General features: G+C 57.9%; 2 protein-coding genes across 8 annotated transcripts; one reads left to right on the forward strand and one right to left on the reverse strand.

Annotated features, from left to right (window-relative positions):
- The first annotated feature begins 246 nt into the window (after positions 1 to 246).
- On the forward strand, positions 247 to 2,790 carry METTL7B (methyltransferase like 7B). Its single transcript, XM_038549579.1, has 2 exons — positions 247 to 989; positions 1,996 to 2,790. The coding sequence occupies exons 1-2, from the start codon at positions 492 to 494 to the stop codon at positions 2,230 to 2,232; spliced, it is 735 nt and encodes a 244-aa protein (XP_038405507.1). The 5' UTR covers positions 247 to 491; the 3' UTR covers positions 2,233 to 2,790.
- On the reverse strand, positions 2,748 to 21,798 carry ITGA7 (integrin subunit alpha 7). Of its 7 annotated transcripts, XM_038549572.1 has the most exons (28): positions 21,404 to 21,798; positions 17,008 to 17,135; positions 16,829 to 16,908; positions 15,553 to 15,808; positions 14,938 to 15,069; positions 14,522 to 14,641; positions 13,453 to 13,660; positions 13,148 to 13,341; positions 12,644 to 12,732; positions 12,389 to 12,516; positions 12,187 to 12,282; positions 11,960 to 12,021; positions 11,646 to 11,815; positions 11,053 to 11,202; positions 10,336 to 10,451; positions 9,712 to 9,904; positions 9,552 to 9,632; positions 9,366 to 9,445; positions 9,150 to 9,224; positions 8,937 to 9,039; positions 8,222 to 8,398; positions 7,927 to 8,058; positions 5,927 to 6,040; positions 5,607 to 5,705; positions 5,393 to 5,518; positions 4,315 to 4,427; positions 3,839 to 3,910; positions 2,748 to 3,417 (listed from the first exon to the last, which is right to left on the reverse strand). In XM_038549572.1, the coding sequence occupies exons 1-28, from the start codon at positions 21,607 to 21,609 to the stop codon at positions 3,357 to 3,359; spliced, it is 3,561 nt and encodes a 1,186-aa protein (XP_038405500.1). In that variant the 5' UTR covers positions 21,610 to 21,798; the 3' UTR covers positions 2,748 to 3,356. The 7 variants fall into 7 exon arrangements, with proteins under 7 accessions (XP_038405500.1, XP_038405504.1, XP_038405503.1 ...); XM_038549576.1 differs by lacking the exon at positions 14,938 to 15,069; XM_038549575.1 differs by lacking the exon at positions 14,522 to 14,641.
- Between the last annotated feature and the right edge of the window lie 290 nt (positions 21,799 to 22,088).

Genomic DNA, 22,088 nt, shown 5'->3' on the forward strand with positions numbered 1-22,088 from the left:
ACCCTGAATATCCTGAGTTTGTCTCCTATCTGGGGCAAAGGCATGTTACAGTTTACAGAGCCCTGGGGATGTGCCAGGGGAACCCAACCAGATTTTCCAGCTTGCATAACCTGAACAGATCCTGGGGACAGAATGAGGGCAGCACATGCCCATGAGTCAGCTCCATCCGCCATTTGGCCCCCGCGAAGCTGTGATCTGAGACATGTCCCCCCTTCTGCCCTCCCCTCTCCCCTCTAAACCTTCAACTGCCACCTTCAACTGCCAGTGCCCCAGAACTCAGGACATCGGCACCACCTGTTCCTCTACCCCACATAAAACTACAGGGCTGTAGGACCTGTGCCCTCTGGCCGGATTCCATACACCCTCCCCACCCTGGCAAAGAGAAAATTGACAAGTAGAACACAGGGAACAAAGTCCCGTCACAGGGGTAAGAGACTCCTGTCTGCAGCACCGGAGGAAGAAAAAAAACCAGTGCCTCGAGTCAGTGGGTCATGGATGCCCTGGTCTGCCTGCTGCAGCTGCTGCTGCTGCTCCTGACGCTGCCCCTGCACCTGATGGCTCTACTGGGCTGCTGGCAGCCCCTGTGCAAAGCCTACTTCCCCTACCTAATGGCTGTGCTGACGGCCAAGGGCAACCGCAAGATGGAGCGTAAGAAACAGGAGCTCTTTGGCCAGATAAACAGGCTTACAGGAGCCTCCGGGAAGGTGGCCTTGCTGGAGCTGGGCTGTGGCACCGGGGCCAACTTCCAGTTCTACCCAGCGGGCTGCAGGATCACCTGCCTGGACCCAAATCCCCACTTCGAGAAGTTCTTGACAAAGAGCATGGCTGAGAACAGGCATCTCCAATATGAACAGTTTGTGGTGGCTTCCGGAGAGGACATGAGACAAGTGGCTGACAGCTCCATGGATGTGGTGGTCAGCACCCTGGTGCTGTGCTCTGTGCAGAGTCCGAGGAGGGTCCTGCAGGAGGTCAAGAGAGTGCTGAGGCCGGTGAGCAGGACGGAGCGGGAATGGGCGAGGGGCAGGCGACCACCGAGCTGGCCACTCCAGGGTAGGGGATGCGGTGTCCTAGCACTTTCCACCCCCCTCTGCTGGTAAGGGGCGAATGCGAGCAGCGAGCAGCGCCTCCCTGGGGCAGACAGGGTGCCAGGGTGCCGTGGAAGCACACAGGAGAGCCACCTGATGGGGGTGGGGGGACACCTAAGGAGGTGATGTTTACATTGAGACCTGAGACATTAAACAGAATGTGGAGGAGCAGGGAAAGTAAGAGCGTTCTAGATGGAGATGTTTGAGGAAATAGAATCCATAAGATTTCGAACTGGGTGTGAAAGGAGTTTAGGATGGTTTCCAGGTTTCTGGCATGAGTGACTGGTGGAGGGCAAGTGGGAGGGTAGAGGGAAGTGTCATTTGCTGAAATGAGAGAAACCTGCCTGGGACCTGGTTAGGTCTGAGATGCCACCGAGACAGGCCGGCAGAAAAGCCATAGAGGCAGTTGGAGGCCCAGATCCAGAAGTCAGAAAAAGATGTTGCCTGCACATAGAGATTTGGATGTCACCGGCTTGTAGTCGGTAGATTCAGAGCACCAGGGTGCAGGAGATCTTCTAGAGAGGGTTCGCAAGGAGAGAAGGGCTGAGTCCATCAGGAGTCAGGTGCAAGATTTCCCTGGGACGTTGGCCAAAGCATAAGGTTGGATTGAACGCGTCTGAGTCAGAAGGTGGCGCCTCCGTATACAGCAAGACCTCTGCTCCTGTCTCTCCGTGTCCGTCTGTCTGCCCTCTGGCCACCATCCCCACTGGCAGCTTCTGAGGGGGAGGGTAAGAGCCAGGAGCCACAGGAAAAGTCCAGAGCACAATGATTTGCTCCATAAACCTGCAGACCAGCAACCCCTGCTTCCCTAAGAGGTTTGACCAGGCGCGACCAGGGGGCTGCAGGTGAGGTGAGAGGAAGGTTTTGGAATGGAGCCCAGAAGTGACACTAACTCTCTCTTCTCTGCCAGGGAGGACTGTTCCTTTTCTGGGAGCATGTGGCTGAGCCACGTGGAAGCTGGGCCTTCCTGTGGCAGCAAGTTGTAGAGCCCACCTGGAAACACATCGGGGATGGCTGCTGCCTCACCAGGGAGACTTGGAAGGATCTCGAGAGTGCCCAGTTCTCCCACCTCCAGATGGAACAACAACCCCCTCCCTTCAAGTGGTTGCCTGTTGGGCCCCACATCATGGGGAAGGCTGTGAAATAACTCTTGCCCAAGTCCAGCCTTGGGCCGGGCCGAGCAATCCCGCCTACCGGCGGAGTCTGTCTTCTACTGAGAGGGATCCAGGCAGAGAAGCCACGCTCCCCATCACCCCCTCTTCTCCCTTCTCCTATCTCTGCCACAGGTCTCACTTCAATCCTTCCTTCCAAGGTGGAAAAGCTCTATTTCCTATCTGGCTGCAGGAAGGAAAGTGACATCCTGTCCTATCCCTGACTGCGAATTCCTAGGCTGGGTCTCCCACTTTTTGCCCACCCACTGCTAGAGCAGTTCCCTGTCGCTTTCCCTTGTTCCCCTAGTAAAGCTCCCCCTCGTCTTTGCCTGAGACCACATCCATGTGCCTCCAGGAGCTCATCACAAAAGTCATCATACGTGCACCCCTGCTGGCCCCCAGCCCTCCCTCTCGCTACCACCTCTGCCCTGAGCCCTGGGGGTGCAAAGAAGCAGCCGTCTCCTGGGGACCCTGGACGAGGAGGAGCAGGACTCAACAAAGAAGCCAGAGGTTTTATCCTGAAATATTTTTTAATAAATAGACAAAATCCACTAGATTGATGCACCAAACTAAGGTCAGAAGAGACAGGAAACAGGGAGGAAAGAGCCCCTGAGTCAGCAACACAACCTCCTCCCCACCCTTCTGGGCTTAAGGCACTTTCAGGGGGACAAGTCCTTGGGGCCCAGTTAAACGGGGTAAATGGAGAGGGAGGAATCGAGGTCCCTGCTCCCACTTTTGCGTCAGGACATCGCTGCCCTTCCCCTGTCCCACAGCCCCTTCCTGATATACTGCCCTCATCTCAGTGTTCTAAGGGTAAGTGTTGGGGGGCGCTCCTTGTAAGGGTGCAGGGAGACACCTATGCCTCATCCTGATGGGACACCAGCAACCCACTCTACCATCTTCATCCCAAGGAGCCATGTCCGAGGAAAGGGTGGAGGGGACACAGCGAGCTAGGCGGTGCTTGACATGGGATGCCCATCGGAGCCTGGCTCAGGGTGCCCATCTGCAGCCAGGATGGGGTGTGCATCGGGGCCCTCCCGGCGGGGGCTGCCCCAGTTGTTCCTCAGAATGGTGCCTGTCTTCTCCTCCTTGAACTGCTGCCGGTCTTCCCGCGGGATCTTCACCGCGTGGTACTGGGGTACAGTGGCCTCGGGGTACCGTGCCCGCTTGAAGAATCCCATCTGTAAGGACCCCAGGTCAGGCATGAGGACCCTGCAGGCCTGAGGCCCCTGGAGCAGACGCCCAGCACAGCTCAGCGCCTTGCCTCCACCATCAGTGGGACGGAGAGCACCAACTGCCGCAGACCTGGACGCCAGGTCGGACCGCACCCAGGGCGGTGCGCGTCCCCCACAGGTGCCACAGTGAATGCTGGGCCCCCAGGTCCTCACTCACAGTGAGAGAGACCAGGAGGGGCCAAAGGTGCAGGACCAAGGACATCTCCCTTGGCTCCTGAAAGGGGGTTGAAAACGGAACAGCAGGACTGCTGTCCCCGCCCAAGTTTTTATGAGACCCAGTAGCATGCCCCAAGACGTAAAGGAGATCTGAGGTCTCCCTAGACCCCTGCATACTCGGAATGACTCCTCTCAAGCTTCAGACACACACCCTGTGTCCTCAAACAGCATCCTCCCCGGGGCGGTGCCCTCCTGTCCATGAATATGGTGGCCTAGCTGCTCCCTGCATCGTGAACATGCGGGCTCTTAGGCACCAAGGTGGAAACGTGCCCCTTGCACACTCACACTCAGGCTCCCCCGAGACTCACATGCTCAGACTGCACAGCATGTCCTTGCACGTTTTTCTCTGCACACTCGTGCCCACAGAAAAGCCATGCACGGCACCCTGCCGCACTCCCACATGCTCATATTACATGAGCCCAGCCACCCCTCCCGATATGCCTCAGGTTGGGTATACTCACCCTTAGGATCTCACCCTTAGAATTACCTTCCGCCCCTTTTCCTAGAACTCACATCACCCTTGTGCAATCTCATTTCTTGGTCCCCTGAATGCTGGGGGCTGTGCTCACACTCACACTCACACACACAAACATATGCATACGCACACACATGCACACACACAATTACCCCACAGTCCCTGGGCCCCCAGCTTCCACGGCCGAGGGCTGCACAGCCAGATGGGCCCGGTGATAGTTGGTGGGAAAAGATGAGCTCTGACTGCTCCGATGGAAGAAGCCACACTGGGATGTCAAGGGGTGGGGGAGCAAAAGAGGCGGAGGACGGGAAGACTCAGGAAGCATAGAGGCCCTCATCTCTACTCTGTCCCCCTTCCATGAAACCAGGAGCAGGGATTCTGGAGCCAGTTTCACGAAGGTATGAATCTCCCCAAAGACTGGCCAGGCTCCCAACAGTTAGGACGTTCATCATGAGGCCTGGTCCACTGATGACTCACATTCGCCAAACAGTGAGCTTGGTCTGCAACTGGTCCAGGGAAGACCAGGGGCAGTTTTCCACGAGGGCCCAAAGCCCGGATGGTTCCCCGTAGCCCAGATGTGGCATTTGGTTCAGGGTGTGATGACTGGTGGTGGATGGGAGTCCCTGTACTGACCTGTGCACGCGTGTGCTTTTACATGGAACCCCAGACCCAAACGGGATTGTCTACACTCTTGTGTACGAAGATGGGCCCATGTAGAGCCTGGGACGTGGAGGTTCTGAGTCCAGTCCTAGAGGTTGGTCTCCACGCTGTTGTGTCTTCTCTGTCAGTTTCCTTCCCAGCCTTCCCTGCCATGCTCTCGCTAAATCAGACCCCACTTCCCTGCTTCCATGACTCTGCCTCCCATGGTCCCACCCACCTCGTCTCCCACATCCAGATCCCATGACTCCACCTTCTTCTGGGCTGGCCACCTGCTGTCATGGCTTCTCACCTCTGAACCCTCACTGCACGATCTTGCCTTCGTGCCTACTGCCTTGTCCTTACACAAGGCTCATGTCCCCCACTAGACTACCAAGTCCCTGAGGACAAGACCTGTATCTGACTTCTCTCTGAAACATTCAGAGCCCGACAGAGTCCCTGGGACATACAAGTGTTCAATGCAAGTGGGCTGAATAAATGAGAGAGAGGGTGGGAAAGAGAACCATAGCATGAAAGGCCACCTGCCCAACAGGGAGGCCCAGCCCCTGGCAGCCCCACCTCCCCAACCCTCACCTTCCACATGAGCAGCACCAGCAGCGCCAGCACCAGTAGTCCCGCCAGCACAGCCAGGAGGATGACCCACCAGGGGACTCCTTCTGCCACCACAGCCACGGGGTCCAGGTAAACCATCACTGGGATCTGGGGAATGAAGGGTTAGGGGAACAAGGGCTGGAGCAAAGAGAAGGAAGAGCTTCCCCACCCCAACTTCCCCAGGCCTGCAGCTCACCACTGTGGAGGCATCTCTAAGCACCAAGTTCTTGATAGATGACTTCACGGTGATATTGGCTCGGACAGTCACTTCCAGGGACTTCACAGCTGAGTACTCCTAAGGGAGCAGAGGAGGCCAGCCTTCTCCCACATGCCCCATGCCCCCCGCCCCAGCTCCGGAAATTGTAAAAGGAATGGCGTCCAATGCAGAGGGCATTTCTGCCTGTCTCGGGTTAAGAGCAGGCTGCATCCGGCCAGGGAGAAGGCTGGAAGGGCAGTGAGCCCCAGAGGGCCTGCTGGGGAAGAAGATGCCAGCCAGCACCACCACAGTGCTCTTACCTCCAAGAAGGTGCTGTTCCAGAGGCGGCCCCACACATGCAGCACAGCGGCGCGGTCAAAGCTATATAGAGGGCAGCTGAATACCACACAGTTGGCAGTGCCCCGGGCACAGTCCTAGGGGCCAGGACAGGCAGGGCTCTGAGCCAGCTGGCCCCAGCCCACTGAGCCTCCGCAGGGCCCAGCACCCTCACATAGAGACACAGAGTCTGCCTGCAGACTTCACTCCATCCCTCCATGAGCTCCCGCACCTTAGATCCCCTTTTGCCCTTGTTCCTCATTCATATCTCTCCCATTTTCCTTATCCAACCTCAAACTCGCCTCCTCCAGAAAGTCTCCCCAAACTAACCCCATGGTCCAAAAGAGCAGCCTACCCCAAATTTGGTCTATCTGGCTTTGAAACACATGAGGAGCAGGGAGGAGGTCTCCCATTTGACAGCAGCAACACAGTAACTTCCCCAATTAATGCTTACGTTATATAATAACGGCCCCATTTACTGAGCACCTCTTGTCTGCAAGGTACTTATTAAAGCTTCACAGCTGTCCTGCAAGATGCATATTATTATCATCCCCATTTTCCAAATTAAAGTTCAAAGAGGCCAGGTGTAGGGTGCCTGACTGGCTCAGTCCATAGAGCATGTAACTCTTGACTTCAGGGTCATGAGTTCGAGCCCCATGCTGGCCAAAGAAAAATATTTTTTTTGACAAACTGTTTATTGAATTTTATGTCACTACAGGGTATCTCTTATTGTAGCCTAGGTTTCCGGGAATCAGGGAGGTGGCAAAGTGGCGATGGTGAATTTGGGAATCTGGTCTCTAAAAAGTACCTGCCGCTCTACCCCTCATTCTACAATGGCTGCCAGGCGAAAGGAAATTACTTTAAAAAGAGAGAGAGAGGGCAGCCAGGGTGGCACAGCAGTCTGGCACCGCCTTCGGCCCAGGGCGTGATCCTGGAGACCCAGGATCGAATCCCATGTCAGGCTCCCTGCATGGAGCCTGCTCTCCTTCGGCCTGCTCTCCTTCGGCCCTCTCTCTGGGTCTCTCATGAATAAATAAATAAAACTTTAAAAAAAATAAAAATAGGGGATCCCTGGGTGGTGCAGTGGTTTAGCGCCTGCCTTTGGCCCAGGGCGCGATCCTGGAGATCCGGGATCGGATCCCACATCGGGTTCCCAGTGCATGGAGCCTGCTTCTCCCTCAGCCTGTGTCTCTGCCTGTGTGTGTGTGTGTGTGTGTGTGTGTGTGTGTGACTATCATAAGTAAATAAAAAATTAAAATAATAATAATAAAAAAATAAAAAATAAAATAAAAACAAAATAAAAAGAGAGAAAGAGGCACCTGGCTGGCTCAGTCAGTGGAGCATGAGACTCTTGATCTTGGGGTTGTAAGTTCAAGCACCACACTGGGTGTGGAGGTTACTTAAAAATAAGATTTAAAAAAAAAAAAAAAAAAGAGGCCCTGTGACCCGGCTCAGGTTGCACAGCTAGCAAAGCTGAGAAGTGGAAGAAGAGATACTTGAATCCAGGTCCATGTTGGGCAAAGCCACACTCCTGTGCTAAGCCCAAACCCACTGAAGGAAGAGGCGGCTGTCGTACCCTGTCCCCCAGCATCTCCTGGGACAGCTGGGGGACAGGGTACTTAAGCCCTGCTCTGTCCAGGTCTGACCTAACTCCATTCAGCTCAACACATCCACTTATTTTTTTTTAAGATTTTATTTATTTATTCACAAGAGACAGAGACAGGCAGAGACACAGACAGAGGGAGAATCAGGCTCCATCCAGGGAGCCCAATGTGGGACTGGATCCCGGGTCTCCAGGATCATGCCCTGGGCTGAAGGCGGCGCTAAACCGCTGAGCCACAGGGCTGCCCATCCACCACATCTTTCAACAGGCCAGCCCCTTGGACACCCAGCCCCCGAAAGCTCATGTGCGTCAGCGCCCCCCGTCACGTCACCAACACCCCCGCCCCACATTCTGACTGTACCATGTTTGCCCTGCCCTCACCAGGGTGATGTTTTTCTTCTTCTCAGCAGAGGACACTGGCCACCAGGATGTGCTGGGCTCCAGATGCTCAGGATGCTCCTCCTGCTTGGGCTGCTCCAGTTCCCGCCGCCTCCTATCCCTGCTGTCCACATCCTGGACGCAGGCAGTGGGAGCAGTGAGCGTCCCTCCAAACACAGCCACCCCGAGAGGGCATCTCCTCCCCACATCCTTCCCCCTGGCTCCCCACGACATCTTCCCAAAATCTAACCCCTGTCACCCTGCCTCAACGGCCCTAACCACTCTGCCTAAGCCTCACCAGATGGAGGATGTTGGGCCTTGGGGAACAGAGGCCCTTCCGCCTGGGCCCCTGCCCGCCCTCCAGCTCCACTCGCATGGGGTACAGCAGCCACTTCCCGTTGGCAATCTCATGGGGCCACATGATGTTGAGGAAGGCAGAGCCCAGGGTGTTAAGTGACTGGCCTTGGTTGGAGACCTGTGGGCACAAGGGAGTGTGAAGGGATGGCGCTCAGTTTCGGAGCAGGCCCGAAATCTGCAGAGACAGAAGGGACAAGGGCTGAGGGAAAGGCATCAGGAAGCAGAATCGCAACAAGGACTTGGGATCCTAAGGCCTCACCAGGCATCATTCTCCTGCCCACCCCAAAACCAGGAAGGTCTGGACATGTCCCTGCGAGACTGCAGAGGCCCCAGCTAACCAAGGGCAGAGTTCTAAGGAGAGATATAAGCCCGCCCCCACTGCCCCCATCCCCCAGCTAAGGCCCCTCACAGAAAAGCTTCCCTGTGCCCTCATGGCCTATCCAGTCGGACAGGTGAGATGTCTATACAGGGATGACCAGGAAGCGGTCAAGTGAGGCCCCAAACACACAACTGGCCGCAATCAAGGTCCAGGAGTGAGAGGAGGCCTTGAACCCACTGGACCATCAAACCGCCATAGGCCAGGAGAACCACAGCTCTTGGGACATGTCTCAGCCTCTCTCTGTGTCAAGGAGGGAGGGGCCTTACAGGACACTCACCGTGACCTCATACTTGACCTTGCTGCCTATATCCCGCTCAGACTTCATGGCGCTCTCACCGCGCACCACACCAGAGAAGAAAAGCTGCTGGGGAACGGCCACCCTAGCATGGACAGGTCAAAATGGGGGCTGAGGAGGCCCAGGGCCTGGCCAATCGGACAGGGGAGCAACACCCACCCCTCTGACCGGTCTGCCCATGCAGACAGAGCTTACCCTGCAATGGACAGTGGCAGCTCAATGAAGACACGCGCTCGGACGGAGATGAGATGCAGGTCCTGCTCACTGATCCTGGCATGCGGGCAGGAGCGGGCATGGGTAGTGGGGCACAGGCACCGCCCCAAGGGCTCCGATGAAGGCAGCAGAGCCCCATCCAAGTGGCACCGGCCCAGCTGCCCCTTCCCTCACCACCCCCTGGCCCACCAGGCTTACGTAGCCAACAGCAGCTCCACTTCCAGCTCTGTGGTCTCAATAGTGATCCCTGAGGTGCTAAGGATGAGGTAAAAAGTGACCTAGGCCAGGAGTGGGGAGCAATGTGAGTCAGGGAAGGCTAGGGGCTGGAGAAGGGGTCAGGGCTTAGAGATGCACTCGGACAGGGATAAGTGCTGATGTGCCAACCTGGGCACCTCTCTTCATGGGGTTCCCCAGCTCGCACTCCACATGGGAGGCATTCTCGTTGGACACGCAGAGCGGCTTCTCCTGCGGCGGGGAGAGAAGGAGAGGTCAGCCGGGGTTACTGGAGCCTCCGAGCACCCCAACCCCCGCCACAGGTCCTCACCGCAGGGTCCAGGGCTCGGACTCCTGAGTAGTGCAGAGAGGCAGGGAGGGTGACCAGAAGCTGGGCTTCGTGAGCATCATCCCCATCAGCCTGGGGCTGGGCTGGATCCGAAGGCAGGTTGGTGACTGTGAGCTCCAGGCCAATGACGGGCTGCCCACTCAGGGCAAACAGGGCTGTTGTCCCGTCCGCATCCCTGGAGGTCAGATCCCACTCAGTCTTGATCTGAACACTTCCCTCTCCTGCCTCCACTCCCCGAGTCTCTCCTCCTGCTGGCTGCCCCACAGTTCCCTCCACCCCAGTCCAGGCCTCAGGTCTTCCCAGCCCAAGAGACCGCTGTTCCGGTCCGAGCTCCCTTACTTGCTCACCTGAGGCAGCTAAGTCAATCACTCTAGGCCCCCATTTTCCATCCACAAAGCAGCTAATAACAAGCCCTACATCGCTGGGTTAGGAAGACTAGGGAGTGCGCTGCGCATCAGCTGCACCCTATTCTGTGTCTCGTCAAGGCTCTTCCTTGCCAGGAGGGCCTCTGGGCCCCATCACTGACCCTCCGCCCTCCTGAGGGGGCTTCCTTTTCTTCCTTGAACTCTTGCCTTCCCCCTGTACCCCACCCCGGCTCCCCCTCACATGGGCAGAGGCTGGAACTCCGAGTCGCTGACCCGGGCGCAGAAGCGGGCCTGGACCAGCTGCAGATTGCTCTGGCAGACCTTGTCCTCGCCACAGCCTTGCTTCAGGAAGTGGATCTGGGGGGAGATGCGAGGAGAGGCTCATTCCCGGGTCAGGCGGGCGAGGTGGGACGGCGCTCAGCCCTCAGATCTGCTGCTTGCCCCAGCGTGGTACTGAGCCGCCCACCGGCCACCCTGAGCCACGGCCCCCCCACCTCGGTACAAGTGTGAAGACACTGAGGTGGAGGCCCGCAGGCCAGCCCTGACCACACTTCCCCAGCGTCCCTTGCTGGGGAATCCAGAACGGATCCCGGGCTTAGAATGTGAAGAGAAGTGAAGGGCATCACCCCCGGACTGCCCAGGAGAGCCCTACAAGGAGCTTCGCGCTCCCCCCTCCAGCTGATAGGGACAGAAGTGACCTAAGGACCTGGAGTCGCGTCTGAAGATGGCTGATCCCCGTCAGCCCTGAATGAAAGGGTGGAACCGAGGCCCGGTGTCCCTTCTAACTAGGAACACGTAATCAGTTGGGCCATTTTCCATTTTGGGGTCTACTTGTCACAGCACCTAGCAACATGAGGAATTACTGGGGTAGCGTGTGAAGGAGTTTCAGAAGCTCTGAATGCTTGTCACTGTGAAGGATGGTGACATTACTCCTTCCAGCTCCCTCTCCTGAGCTCACCTCTGTCCGTTGTGTGCTGGACTGGTGAGCATTGAGGATGGGGGCCACTGGGGGCAGCCCCTGGCCAGGAGCCTGTCGCCGGAGCCGCGGGGTCTGAAGATTGTAGGACAGAGTCACCACAATGGCCCGAAGCTTGTCTTTGACATTCTCCTGGGAAGAGGAAAGATGGACACAGATACTAGAACAATCCTCAGGCCCCAGCCAGACCTAGGACAGGTTCTGAAAGCTGCCAAGAAGCTCGAGGAGATGAAAGAGAGAGGTAGAGACCAGAATGAGGGAGAGGGAGAGCAACTGGCATGGAAAAGGGAAGAGACCAGGATCTAGGACATTGAGGACCAGATGTGACAAGGGAACCTGCCATCTCCACCTCCATGGAGGACAGAACTTGTACTCTGGACACAGAAGGCAGAAGACACAAGAAGGCAACAGGTGAGGAGGAGATCAGCCCATCAGGGAGGCTTCCCCAAAAGTTTAAATCAAAGAATGAAGTGTGAGCATGTTAGGGAAGCAGCTAAAAGGAACCAAAGAAAAGAAGTCAGGCGATGACAATGACCTCCCCCACTCCCCACCCCCGCCAAGGGGCCAGTGTCCACCTGTAGCTGGAACATGGTGTCTCCACAGACTCGGTCATGCTGGTGCTTCAGCCACACAGTGCCTGAAGACTGGTGCTTGGGGTCGTCTGGGCCACGGCTCAGGAAGGTCACACGGGGGACCTGGCCCCGGAGCCTCCTGTCTGTGTCCCCATCTAACACATAATCCAGGGCTGTGGCATGTGGGGAGAAGAGAGGAGCCAGTGAGCTGGGGAACTGCACTAATCTGACCCTGTCTCCAAGATGCCCTCTGTCCACCTCAGAGTGACCCACCCTGAAACCCAACAGGGTGGAAAATTGGAGGGGACCTCACTCACCCACAATAGGGCTGTAGCTGCTGGGTGTTGCGATGTAGCTGAAACAGACCCTCAGGTCCACACTGGGGGGGGGTGGCAAGGGTGGCTCCTGAGGCAGGCAAGGCTGACGGGCCAACGCCTCACTCCTGCCCCAGCCCAGCCCCCCAGCCCCACACTGGGCAGAGAAAGGGAGGATGGGGGAAAGCGGACCCTGAAATCTCCCTGCCTCCCCTTGGATCCTGCCTCACCAGACCAAGTGGCCAGCAGCGCAGTTGGGCTGCTCCAGGTCAATGGTTCGGGGAGCGATGAAGACCTCATGGGAGACTTGAAGGATGGGTCTGGCCCTGGGAATGGCGAGTGGAGCACAAGAAACAAGAGACTCTCAGGCAGGGAAAGGGAGGAGCTGGCCTCAGGGAGGCAGAGGAGAGGAGAGGAGGGGAAGGGGCCCACCTGAAGAGCACAGCAGTGTCGGCCAGGGAGCCAACCAGCAGGTCCGGGTAATGGTTCCCATCCACATCCAGGCCACCCGACAGGGAATAGCCAAAGCTCTTTACGCCCACAGCCTCACCCTCCAGCACCTGCAGGACCATCCCATCAGCTTCCCCACAGCATCACCACCAGCTCCACCCCCTGCCCTCCGCTGTTGTGCCCCCCAGACTGCCCACACCCATTCCCTCCACACCTCATCCCAAGACCCCCCCTCACCTGGGAAGGTTTGACGACAACCCCTAGGCTGCTCCCATGGTAGATAAAGACTTTCCCATCCCCATCAAAGGGAGCCCCCACAGCAATATCTGTGGGCACAGGAAAAAGCTAATCAGACTGGGGTAGGGCTGGGGAGGGGGGTCATGCAGACCCCAACTTTCCCTCAGCCATTCACTTCCATGTAATATGTTCTCTATTTTATTGAGAGGCTACTAAGTCCCGGGCACCTTCCTCTCCCTGCCAGCACCTTACACACATCATTTTTAAGCCTCTTGGCTGCTCTCTGCAGATCTTAACCAGCTCCAAAAGTTTACCTGTACAAGGTCACAAAGCTGGTAAATGGTAAAGCTCAGATGGGAGCCCAGGTTGCTTCTCTCCTAGAGCTTTCCCCCTTAAGCTCTGAGGCATTCCCCCTGCCACCCCCCTACCCCTGCCCTGCCTCTGCCCTTCCCCTGTCCCCTCCCCCACTCCCCACCCCCAAGGCTTTCCAGTTCCCAGTCACACCTGCAAAGCCGTCTTGGTTGAGGTCTCCCAAGACAGCCAGGCTGATCCCGAACATGGAGTCAGGGGAACCACACAGCCGGAGAGGGGACACCCCAGCCCAGTGACCTCCCTGGTTCAGGTACACATAGACAGCACCCCCCAGCTCTTCTTGGCGCTCAAAGAAGTAGGGGGCACCCACTACCAGGTCTGTCCAGCTATGGAGAGAGGGAAACTGGTCAGTGTGGCTTCCTCCCCAGCCATGGGAGCCAGAAAGATGCCAGAGGCCCAGCACCCCCCAGGCTGCACTCTCCTGTGCCCACTCTCACCCATCGTTGTTGAGATCGGCCACAGCCAGTGAGTAGCCAAAGCCAGATGTCAGGCGCTCCCCAGACAGCATGACTTCGGGCACCAGGCGGCTGGCGCTGTCTTTGCGCAGAATGACCACAGCTCCCTTGTGGTTGGCACGAGGGGCCCCTGCCACAAAGCTCAGCTCCTCTGCACGCACCAGACCCTTCCCCGAGTCAATGGAGAAACCTGGGTGGAGGGACTTACCAGTGAGCACTCCCCAAAAGCCTCAGGAGCCAAGGTGTGACCAGGCTCCCCCCAGTGGGCCCCCTCCTCAGGGGTCTGGAGCCAAAAGGTATAGGTGCCCGCCAAGCTAGCACCACCACAACTGGACTGCTCTGCCTCCCCCTCCGGAGACCCAGCTGCCCTCCCACAGCCCAGACTACAGTTTGGCACAAGAAGTGCCATGCGTCAGCCTCGGGGCCTGGGGAAGAAAGAGCAAGGCAATGGCCAGGAAGGCCAGCTGCCTGGGAAACAGCTGAGCAGGGCACCACGTGCGAGACTCCCAGGGAGCTGCTCTCCCCTCTGCACACCCACGAGGCCCCAGCCCCATCTAATGCACCTACTTTGCTCCCACTCCCACCATGCTGGCAGGGAGAGGAAGTCTTCACGTGGACAGGGGGGAGAGATGGGGAAGTGGGAAAGACCTTGATTCACCCAAACATCACCCAGGTCTGGTTTCCTCCCCCTCTGCAAAGGGGAGAGGAGACAATGAGAGGTACTTACCAACAAGGCTAGACCTCTCTCTGGCATGAGCTAATCATCCAGCCCTCTGAGAAACTCTCACTAGAGCTCTAGCCCCTTTCTCTCCCAATCCAGGCTCAGCCCACATAGTTCTTCCTCCAGGGAGACCCCCATTCACAGCCCCCTAGGTCATCCCCCTTGGGACATCTTCTCAGGCCTGCTCACTGGGCCCATTTCTTCTTGGAAATTTGGGCCCAATATGTATTTCCCTGAGTGTGCATTGGTGAGGGCAGGGCAGGGCAGGAGAGGAGGGGAGGCCAGGCCAAGCCCCCAGGGCCCAGGGGGACATGGTGGGAGCTTACAAACCTAAGTAGCTATTCAAGGCCAAGTCTCCGGCTGGTCCTGGGAGCCGGTCAGCGGGATCCAAAGTTTTATACACCAGCTGGTCAGGGTCTGAGCTATCAATGTTGGTCACAAAGAGCAACCCTGCGGGGGGCGGGTGGGGGAAGACACCAAGGACGGGACATCCAGAGGAGGGGCCACAGAGTGGGGAGGTAGAGACAGACATAAAGGCAAGAAGGAGGAAGAAGAGGAGGTGGAGAAAGCATAGGAGAGAGACAAAGAGACCAGCAAGATAAGAATCAGAGACGGAAAGACAGAGAGAGACCGGAGAGGAGCCAGAGACAGAGCCAGAGCCAGAGACAGAAGGATGGGAGTGTGGAGAGGGAGGACAAGAGAGAGTAGAGGGTTAGAGCAGCTCTGGGCCAGGGAGGGGTCCCTACCAAAGTAGCTGTTGGCAGGGACTGGGATGAGGCGGGGGTCCTGCTCCTTTTCTCCCCCCGCCTCGTAGGGCCCGTCGTCCAGGTGCGCCAGGTCCACCGAGCCCGGCGCACAGAGCTCCACCCTGGCAGTGCCTGCAAGGACAGACCTGTTAGTGCCCAGGGCGGGGGGGGTGGGGTGGGGGGCTCCTCTGGGGCCATGCGCCAGCCGGACAGGCACACAGGGAAGCCCGTCCTGTCCTCCGCAGCCCCATGCCCACCCCTTCCCCGGCCCAAGCCTGCAGGTCCCCCGGACTTGCCACCGCACTCACCGAGTGGCAGCTCAGCCAGGGTGTGCGGAGACAGGAATGGGAGTGATGAGGTGGGGGCTGGGGTGTCGGAGCGGGCCCAGCCGTGCATGTGGGCTCATGCCAGCAGGGTGAGGAGCGCTCGGCCATTCGAAGGACAGAAGACACCCCATTTGCGTGTGCGCTGGCTCGGCTGGCCTGGGACACGAGGCGGTGCCCGGGGCCGCAGGGGGAACGTGTGGGCGTGCCTGGCCACGCGCTGCCCCCAGTCCCAGCTCTGAGGTCAGAGGACATTTTGGGTCCCTTCTCTCCTCCCCAAGGAGTGACTCACCCTTCCAGTTATAGGTTCCCGGGGCCCCAAAGAGGAGGTAGTGGCTGTCGGGGGAGAAGGCGGCAGCTGTGCCCTGCTGGCAGAACCCAAACTGTTCGTGGCCCTGGGGGCGCCCCTCACAGAACTTCCACTCCCCGCCATCCAGTTCATCGCGGGCGGCCAGGTCTTGGCTCAGCACGAAGCAGCGGCCGATCACATCCCTGGTCTCCAGGATCTGGTCTACTCGCTGCCGCGCCTCGTACCGGTGCGCGCAGGTCTGCAGGAGGAGGCAACGCGGGTGGGCGCACCTGCAGACGTCTGCGGAGCACCACTTCCGAGCATGCACAGCGCAGCGACATGGGTCACTTGGGTACCACCCCGCCCAGCGTCAGGCAATGCACACGCCCTGGCCCTACACTCACTCCCTCGTCCCCGCAGGAAGCGGCCTTGTTCCCGCTCTGCCCTGGCAGGCACTCGAGGCAGGACTAAGCTGGCACACAGCCCCCAGACCCGCCGGACCTCTGTCCCCACCGGGCCAAGCTGTCCTGCCTCTGGGCCTTTGTAAGTGCCCCCACTTTGCCCTCAAAGAACTCCCCTCGCTGTGCGCTGGGAGCATTGCTCATTCTCCGAAGGCTGCCTGACACCTCCACCCTCTCTCCACGCCTCCCTTGGACGTTCACGCACTGGGGACTGGACTGCTCACATAACATTGGCCACATTCTGCGCACCGCGACTCACAGTAGTGTGTTTGTGCATATCAGTGATGATACAGAGAAACAGAGAATGAGTCTCCATAACGATGCGGTCGGCTTTTTGAGCCCTGGACCAGGCTTTACACTTCGTGTCTCAGTAACTAGCACAAGCCTGATGCTTAAAAGGTTCTCAGTAAGAGTTTAACAAATGGGGGTGCCTGGGGGGTCAGCGGTTGAGCATCTGCCTTCGGCTCAGGGTGTGATCCCAGGGTCCTGGGATCGAGTCCCACATTGGGCTCCCTGCATGGAGCCTGCTTCTCCCTCTGCCTGTGTCTCTGCCTCTCTCTCTGTGTGTGTCTCTCATGAATAAATAAATAAAATCTTTTTTAAAAATCTTTAAAATTAAAAAAAAAGAGTTTGACAAATGGACAGATGGACGGTTAGATGGTTTTAAATTTGTAGGGACACATACTGTGTCTTGTAACTTTGGTCCTGGGAATCAGGCCATCGTACCACACTCAAGCACACCTGAGCACAGGGACATATGGTTTGTGCCATATACACACACACACACCTTGCACACAGTCCCAAGAAGTGGTACTCACGACAATCTTCCCCCCAGGTCCCTGACTCCGAACGCTGACTCCCAACCACTGGTTCTCCTTACTCTCCTTCTGCACATCAGCTAGAGGCAGGACAGTGGGAATGAGGAGAGGGAAGAGGAGGCCAAGTCCTCTCCTTCCCCTTCCTGTGCCACACGCCCCCAACCCTGCAGGGTCTACACCTCCACGGTCGATGTCCACTCTGTAGCAGTCAGTCTCTTCCAGGCTCAGGGGGCAAGCAAAGAGGCCTCCGGTGCGATTCGCCTGCTGCCCGGGCAGAGCCAGGGCCTGCGGAGCACCCACCAGCAGCCTGCACAGCGGAGCAGGGGCAGGGGTTAGCAGCCGGAGTGCTGTGCCTCCCCAGCACTGCTCAGGCCCAGCCCCTCCCAACCAAGTGAGTGTTGAAGAACTAAGGAGGAGCGCTGGAAGTCCATTTCCCTGAGTCCTGGCAAGGGCAAATTAATACCATGCAATCATCACATTACATAAGCACAGACACACATATGCCCTGGATGAGGGCCCACACGCACTGTAGACACACACACACACACACACACACACACACACGTGTGTGTGCACACATGCCAAACCAAGTGGCCTGGCCAGCACAGCTAGTTTGAAAGAACCGCCTGTTCCCAGCACCTGTTCCTGACCAGGCCTTCCCTACCCACGTCCTGGCCCATCCCCAAGCTCTGCCCTCCTCCCCAAGCCCAGTCCAGTTGGAACCCACCCAGAAATGCCAAGAATGCTGAGAGCAAAAGTAACAGCGTCCCAGGCTGGCACCACGAGGTGGTCCAGGCACCAGCTTCAGAAGCCAAGGAAGAGGCTAGATCCGGGCCTGTTTCCCCTTCGTCAGGGACCCAACGGAGACCCCATCCCCCCAGCAACACTGCCAACCCAGGATTGTCTCAGTCACTCCAGCTGGCATGGAGGTAGGGGCAAGTTTCTCATCTGTCTCCAGTCCTACCCCCATTTTTCTGCCCATACCCTGAATCCCCTTCCCCATTGTTCCTTGTCCTCCCCACATCCATGATTTTCCCCATTCCTCCCACCCTCCCTGCCCCCAACCCTATCCTCTCCCTTACCTCCCCCTCAGACACTTTCCCAGCTAGAACTTTCTTGGCAGGACAATTTTCCATGATCACAGCCAAGGCTTCTTCCCCAGGGGAGGACTATGCTGGGAATGGAGGTTGCCTGGGTCCCCTGGGGCTGAGCCCCAGGCTGGGAGCGAACGAAGGGGTAAGGTGAGGTGACTGGCACCCAGCTGACTACAAGGATCTCTCTCCACAGAAGGAGGGACTCAGAAGTAGACGCAGGGCAAACCTCAAGGCCTCTGTCCCAGTCTTTCCTCCGTCTCCCTTGCTGGGGGACAAGGCCCAAAGTTGTGTCAGACAATATTGCAGACAGGCATCTATGGGGTACTCTGCCAGTTCTGAGGGGGAGGGGAGGGCACAGAGCCACTCTCCCTTCCCACAGCTCTGGTCTCTTAGCAGCTGTCATCCCGCGTCAGAGCCAGTGTCCAGGGAGAGGAGGGGGCGGGGAGTGGCAAGGAAGCGGGCATGGTCGGTTGGCACTCATTACCAGCCTGTGTATTGAGACCCTATCACCTGCCAAGCCCTGTGTCAGGCACTGGTGAGACAAGGAAGTAACATTTATTCGGCACCCACTGTGGGTCAGTCCCTAGGCTAGATGCCAGGGATATGAGGACCTAACGTTTGTCACCCTCTGCCTATGCTCCAGGCATCAAGCTAGGCAACCTACATGCATTCTCTCATTTAAGCTTCCCAACAATCCTATGTGAGGATTCTTCCCGTGTCTTTCAGATGAGGAGACTCACTGAGACACGTTAAGAAGGATGCTGGAATTCAAATCCACATCTGCCCAATTTCAAAACCCATGCATCTTCCACCATATGCAACCAAATGATGAGCCATCTCCAGAATACCGAGACCACTCCAAAACAAAAAACAAAACCAGTAGGAAGGGGACGGGAGGGTATCCCACACAGAAAAGGAAACCTGGTGGCGTGGCCAATCTTGAGACAAGTCCGCAGTACCCCCAACACACACCTCCAAACTCAGAGATGGCCATCTCTTGGAGGACTGAGGCTCCCTTGTTCATCTTTGTGCTTGCCCCGTTGGATGCATGTGGACTCATCTGTAGAACATGCACGTTATGTGGGCTCACAGGCACACCCACTGCCTCGCCTGGTCAGCTCATAGCTAAGCACCAGGAAAAGCTACAATCAGCGCTCAGTGTTCACATCTCCCCTAGAGGTCTAGAGTAGGGAGGAGAGTGGAGGGAAGGGTTCCACAGGGAGGAAAGGAGCTGGCGCATACACATGCCCAGCCTCACTCTCAGTGGGGAACAGACCAGCCTGCCCTCCCTGGAACAGCCTCTCTAGTCCCTCCACCTCTGCCCCAGCCACACACTTTTCTGGCTTCGTCTCACAAACCCCAGCCACCCAGGCCTCTGGACAGAACACGAGCCACAGCTGTAGCCACTGCAGACAAAAGCTAGAGCGTGTCAGCAGCTGGGGGCAGAGGGATTCCCTGAGAGCCTAGCTAAGTGGAAGCAAAGGAGTAGCCCACTACCACTGCACCTCTCAATTCTGCATGCGCTCGAAGGCTCTGACCGAGGCCTGCCCTCCCTGACTCTCAATCTGGGTGGCCCTCTGGGGAGGGTGCTTGGCCTGAAAGCTGACTCAGCCAGGGCGATCTAGCCAAGCCTTTGGATCCAGGCTTGCAGCAAGGTGCTATAGCTATTCTCTAGCTCTTTGGAGCACGACATGATACGGGAATAACAGTGCTAACACTTCCAGAGCACTCCCTCTGGGCCTTACGCTATTCTAATGGTTTTATATATACTAAGAATTCTTAAACTCCACAACCACTCTATCTGGGAGTCCTACTGTTTAACGCCATTTTACAGTTGGAAGATACAAATGAGGCTGAAACCACAGAGCAAAGAAGGTTTGACATCAAAGTCTCATCCAAGAGCAAGACTGAAAGACATCAAAATGGGTGAGGCTTTTCAATGGGTGGATGCTGGTGAAGGTGACCTGCAACTCAAAAGCTAGGGACTGAGCAAGGAACCTGGTGTCTCACATGCCACCAGGCAGCACAGCACCCCTTGCTGGAGCAAAAGCAGGCTTAGGCAGTCAGGCTCCTCTGGGAAAGCCCCCAGCTTGGCTTTGGGAGACCTATTCGGGGGCCACCTTCAGAGAGGAGGGGGAAATAACAAGAGACCAAGCTATTAAAAATAACCTAGAATTTGCCTGGAAATAGCTCAGAGAGTTCAGCATGTCCTAAAAAGGCCTCCAGTCCTGGAACTCTGGCAGATGGGGGAAGAAGGGAGGGAGGGAGGCAGAGATGGGGTAGGAAGCAGATAGAAGACTGAAGAAGAAATGAAGTCAGTTGCTTTTTATCTCTCCCAAAGTTTGGGGGAACCACTGACCATGCTCCCTGATGACAGGGGTAATGGAAGAAGAAAAATTGAGACCCAGCCTCTCCTCCCGGAACGGAACGGGAGGGAAGAGAAATGAGCTCCTGTCCCTAGCCTCTGCCCTCAGGCCAATAGTGCCGGGGAGGAGACAATCCCAGTGGACGGCATTGATCCCAGTAATGGACACTTAGTGTGGCTTAGGCCCTAGCCTAGGAAAGCAAAGCCCCCTGGCAGGAGGGGGTGGGAAGCTTTCTTCCCCTTGTCTCTCTTCATAAAATCATACGTGTAGCAGGAACCAATAGCACAGGAAACATGACAGACACAGGCCCCACACACATGTGCCCATCTCCCATGCGTCTGAACTGATCAGAAAATAACTAGGATGGTTCTCTGCCCCTCACTCCTCCCTGCTTTCCCCCACTGCTGAGATTCCTAGACCTGGCAATTTCCTGAGGAGGAGGAAGGGGAACAAGCTGGCCCAGCATCTGTCCTGGATCTCGCTCTCACTCCTGCTGCTGCTGCTGCTACAACTTTTGGGGGCTCTGTTTCCTGCCACTTTATCATCAAATCATCTACTACAGGTTGCCATAGTCTCCCAGGTCCTCTTCCAACCTTCCCATGCTCTTGAGTCACAGAACTAAATGGCAGGGCTCTCCTGGCCTCCAGTGTCCTCCTGTCTTCCCTCTATGCCATGGCGATGTTCTGATGGAGGTTATTTCTGGGGTCCACCCTCCATCCCTCCCATGGTGTCTTCAACGTCTTTCTCCTTTCCCTCTCCTCCTGCCCGAAGCGGAGACAAGAAGTCCAGTCCCCCTTCCTGACAGTATCCAGTCCTCTGAAGGAGGGGAAGTCACAGACCCCCGGGGCTGGAGCACGGATGCAAGTTTGGGGGAAAGGCAAAAGGAGAGAGTTCCCCGTCAAGAAAGGAACCTCGCTCTCCAACTCACCCCCAAAGCAAGCCCCTGATCTCAGGCCCTGAGGGCGCGCCTCCGGACCCGCGACCGAGGAGGCAAGGTTGAAGTGCGGGTTATCTACGGACAGCCTGAGTCGACGTGGGGTTGAAAAACGGAGAGATGGGGAAGGGGAGGGATGTGTGGCTCGGCACGGGGACCCTGGGCGGGTGCTGTGACTCACCAGCTCTGGGGTCGGGGCTGCAGCTGCCGGTGCAGAGCCACCGAGAAGCCGAAGAGGCTCCCCGGCTCGCCCTCCTTGCTCAGGGCGCCCGTCACGTCCAGATTGAAGGCGACAGCCCCCGGGGCGAGCAGCGCGGCCAGCAGGGAGCCAAGAAGGCATCGGATCCCGGGCGGCCCCCAGGGACCACGGCCCCGAGCCCCCGCCATGCGGCGAACGCTGGGCGCGCTCCCCACGAGCGCAAAACACTCGCTGGTGCCGGAGCCCCAGGTCTCCCACGGCGGCTCTCCGATCTCGAGTCCCGCAGGTCTGAAGGGGCCTCGCAGTCCCTCTCCTCGCCACCCCCCTCCCGCCGCCAGGCCGCCCGGCGCCCCCAACACCCGCTAGGCGACTGCGGCAGCCGCAGCCCAGGCGTGCGTTCCGGCTCCCGCCTCCCCGCCCCCGGCCCCGGGAGCCCCGCCCCGGCCCCGCCCCCGCGCGGCAGGTGGAGACTTCGCGGCGTCGCAAAGGGGTGTCCAGGCTGGCGACCCTGGGCGGGAACCGGCCTCGCTCGCCCGCCCGCCTCCCCCCGCCACCCCCCCACCCCCGGCTTCGGCCCCGCCCCCGCCCCCGCCCCCGCCCCCGCCCGCGCGCTCCTGCCCTTCCCCCTACTCCGTCCCAAGCCCGGGAGTGGTGAGGGCGGCGCCCG

This window comes from Canis lupus, chromosome 10 (assembly GCF_011100685.1).
Source record: "Canis lupus familiaris isolate Mischka breed German Shepherd chromosome 10, alternate assembly UU_Cfam_GSD_1.0, whole genome shotgun sequence".
Lineage (NCBI taxonomy): Eukaryota > Metazoa > Chordata > Mammalia > Carnivora > Canidae > Canis > Canis lupus.

Excerpts from the sequence above, each read along its gene's own strand:
- METTL7B (XM_038549579.1), top strand. The coding sequence starts at position 492 with ATGGATGCCCTGGTCTGCCTGCTGCAGCTGCTGCTGCTGCTCCTGACG. Across the intron at positions 990-1,995 it reads TCAAGAGAGTGCTGAGGCCG|GGAGGACTGTTCCTTTTCTG; the intron begins GTGAGCAGGACG and ends CTTCTCTGCCAG.
- ITGA7 (XM_038549572.1), bottom strand. The coding sequence starts at position 21,609 with ATGGCGGGGGCTCGGGGCCGTGGTCCCTGGGGGCCGCCCGGGATCCGA. Across the intron at positions 13,342-13,452 it reads GCCGATCTCAACAACGATGG|CTGGACAGACCTGGTAGTGG; the intron begins GTGAGAGTGGGC and ends CTCTCTCCATAG. Across the intron at positions 12,283-12,388 it reads GACACTGCTGTGCTCTTCAG|GGCCAGACCCATCCTTCAAG; the intron begins GTGGGCCCCTTC and ends CGCCATTCCCAG.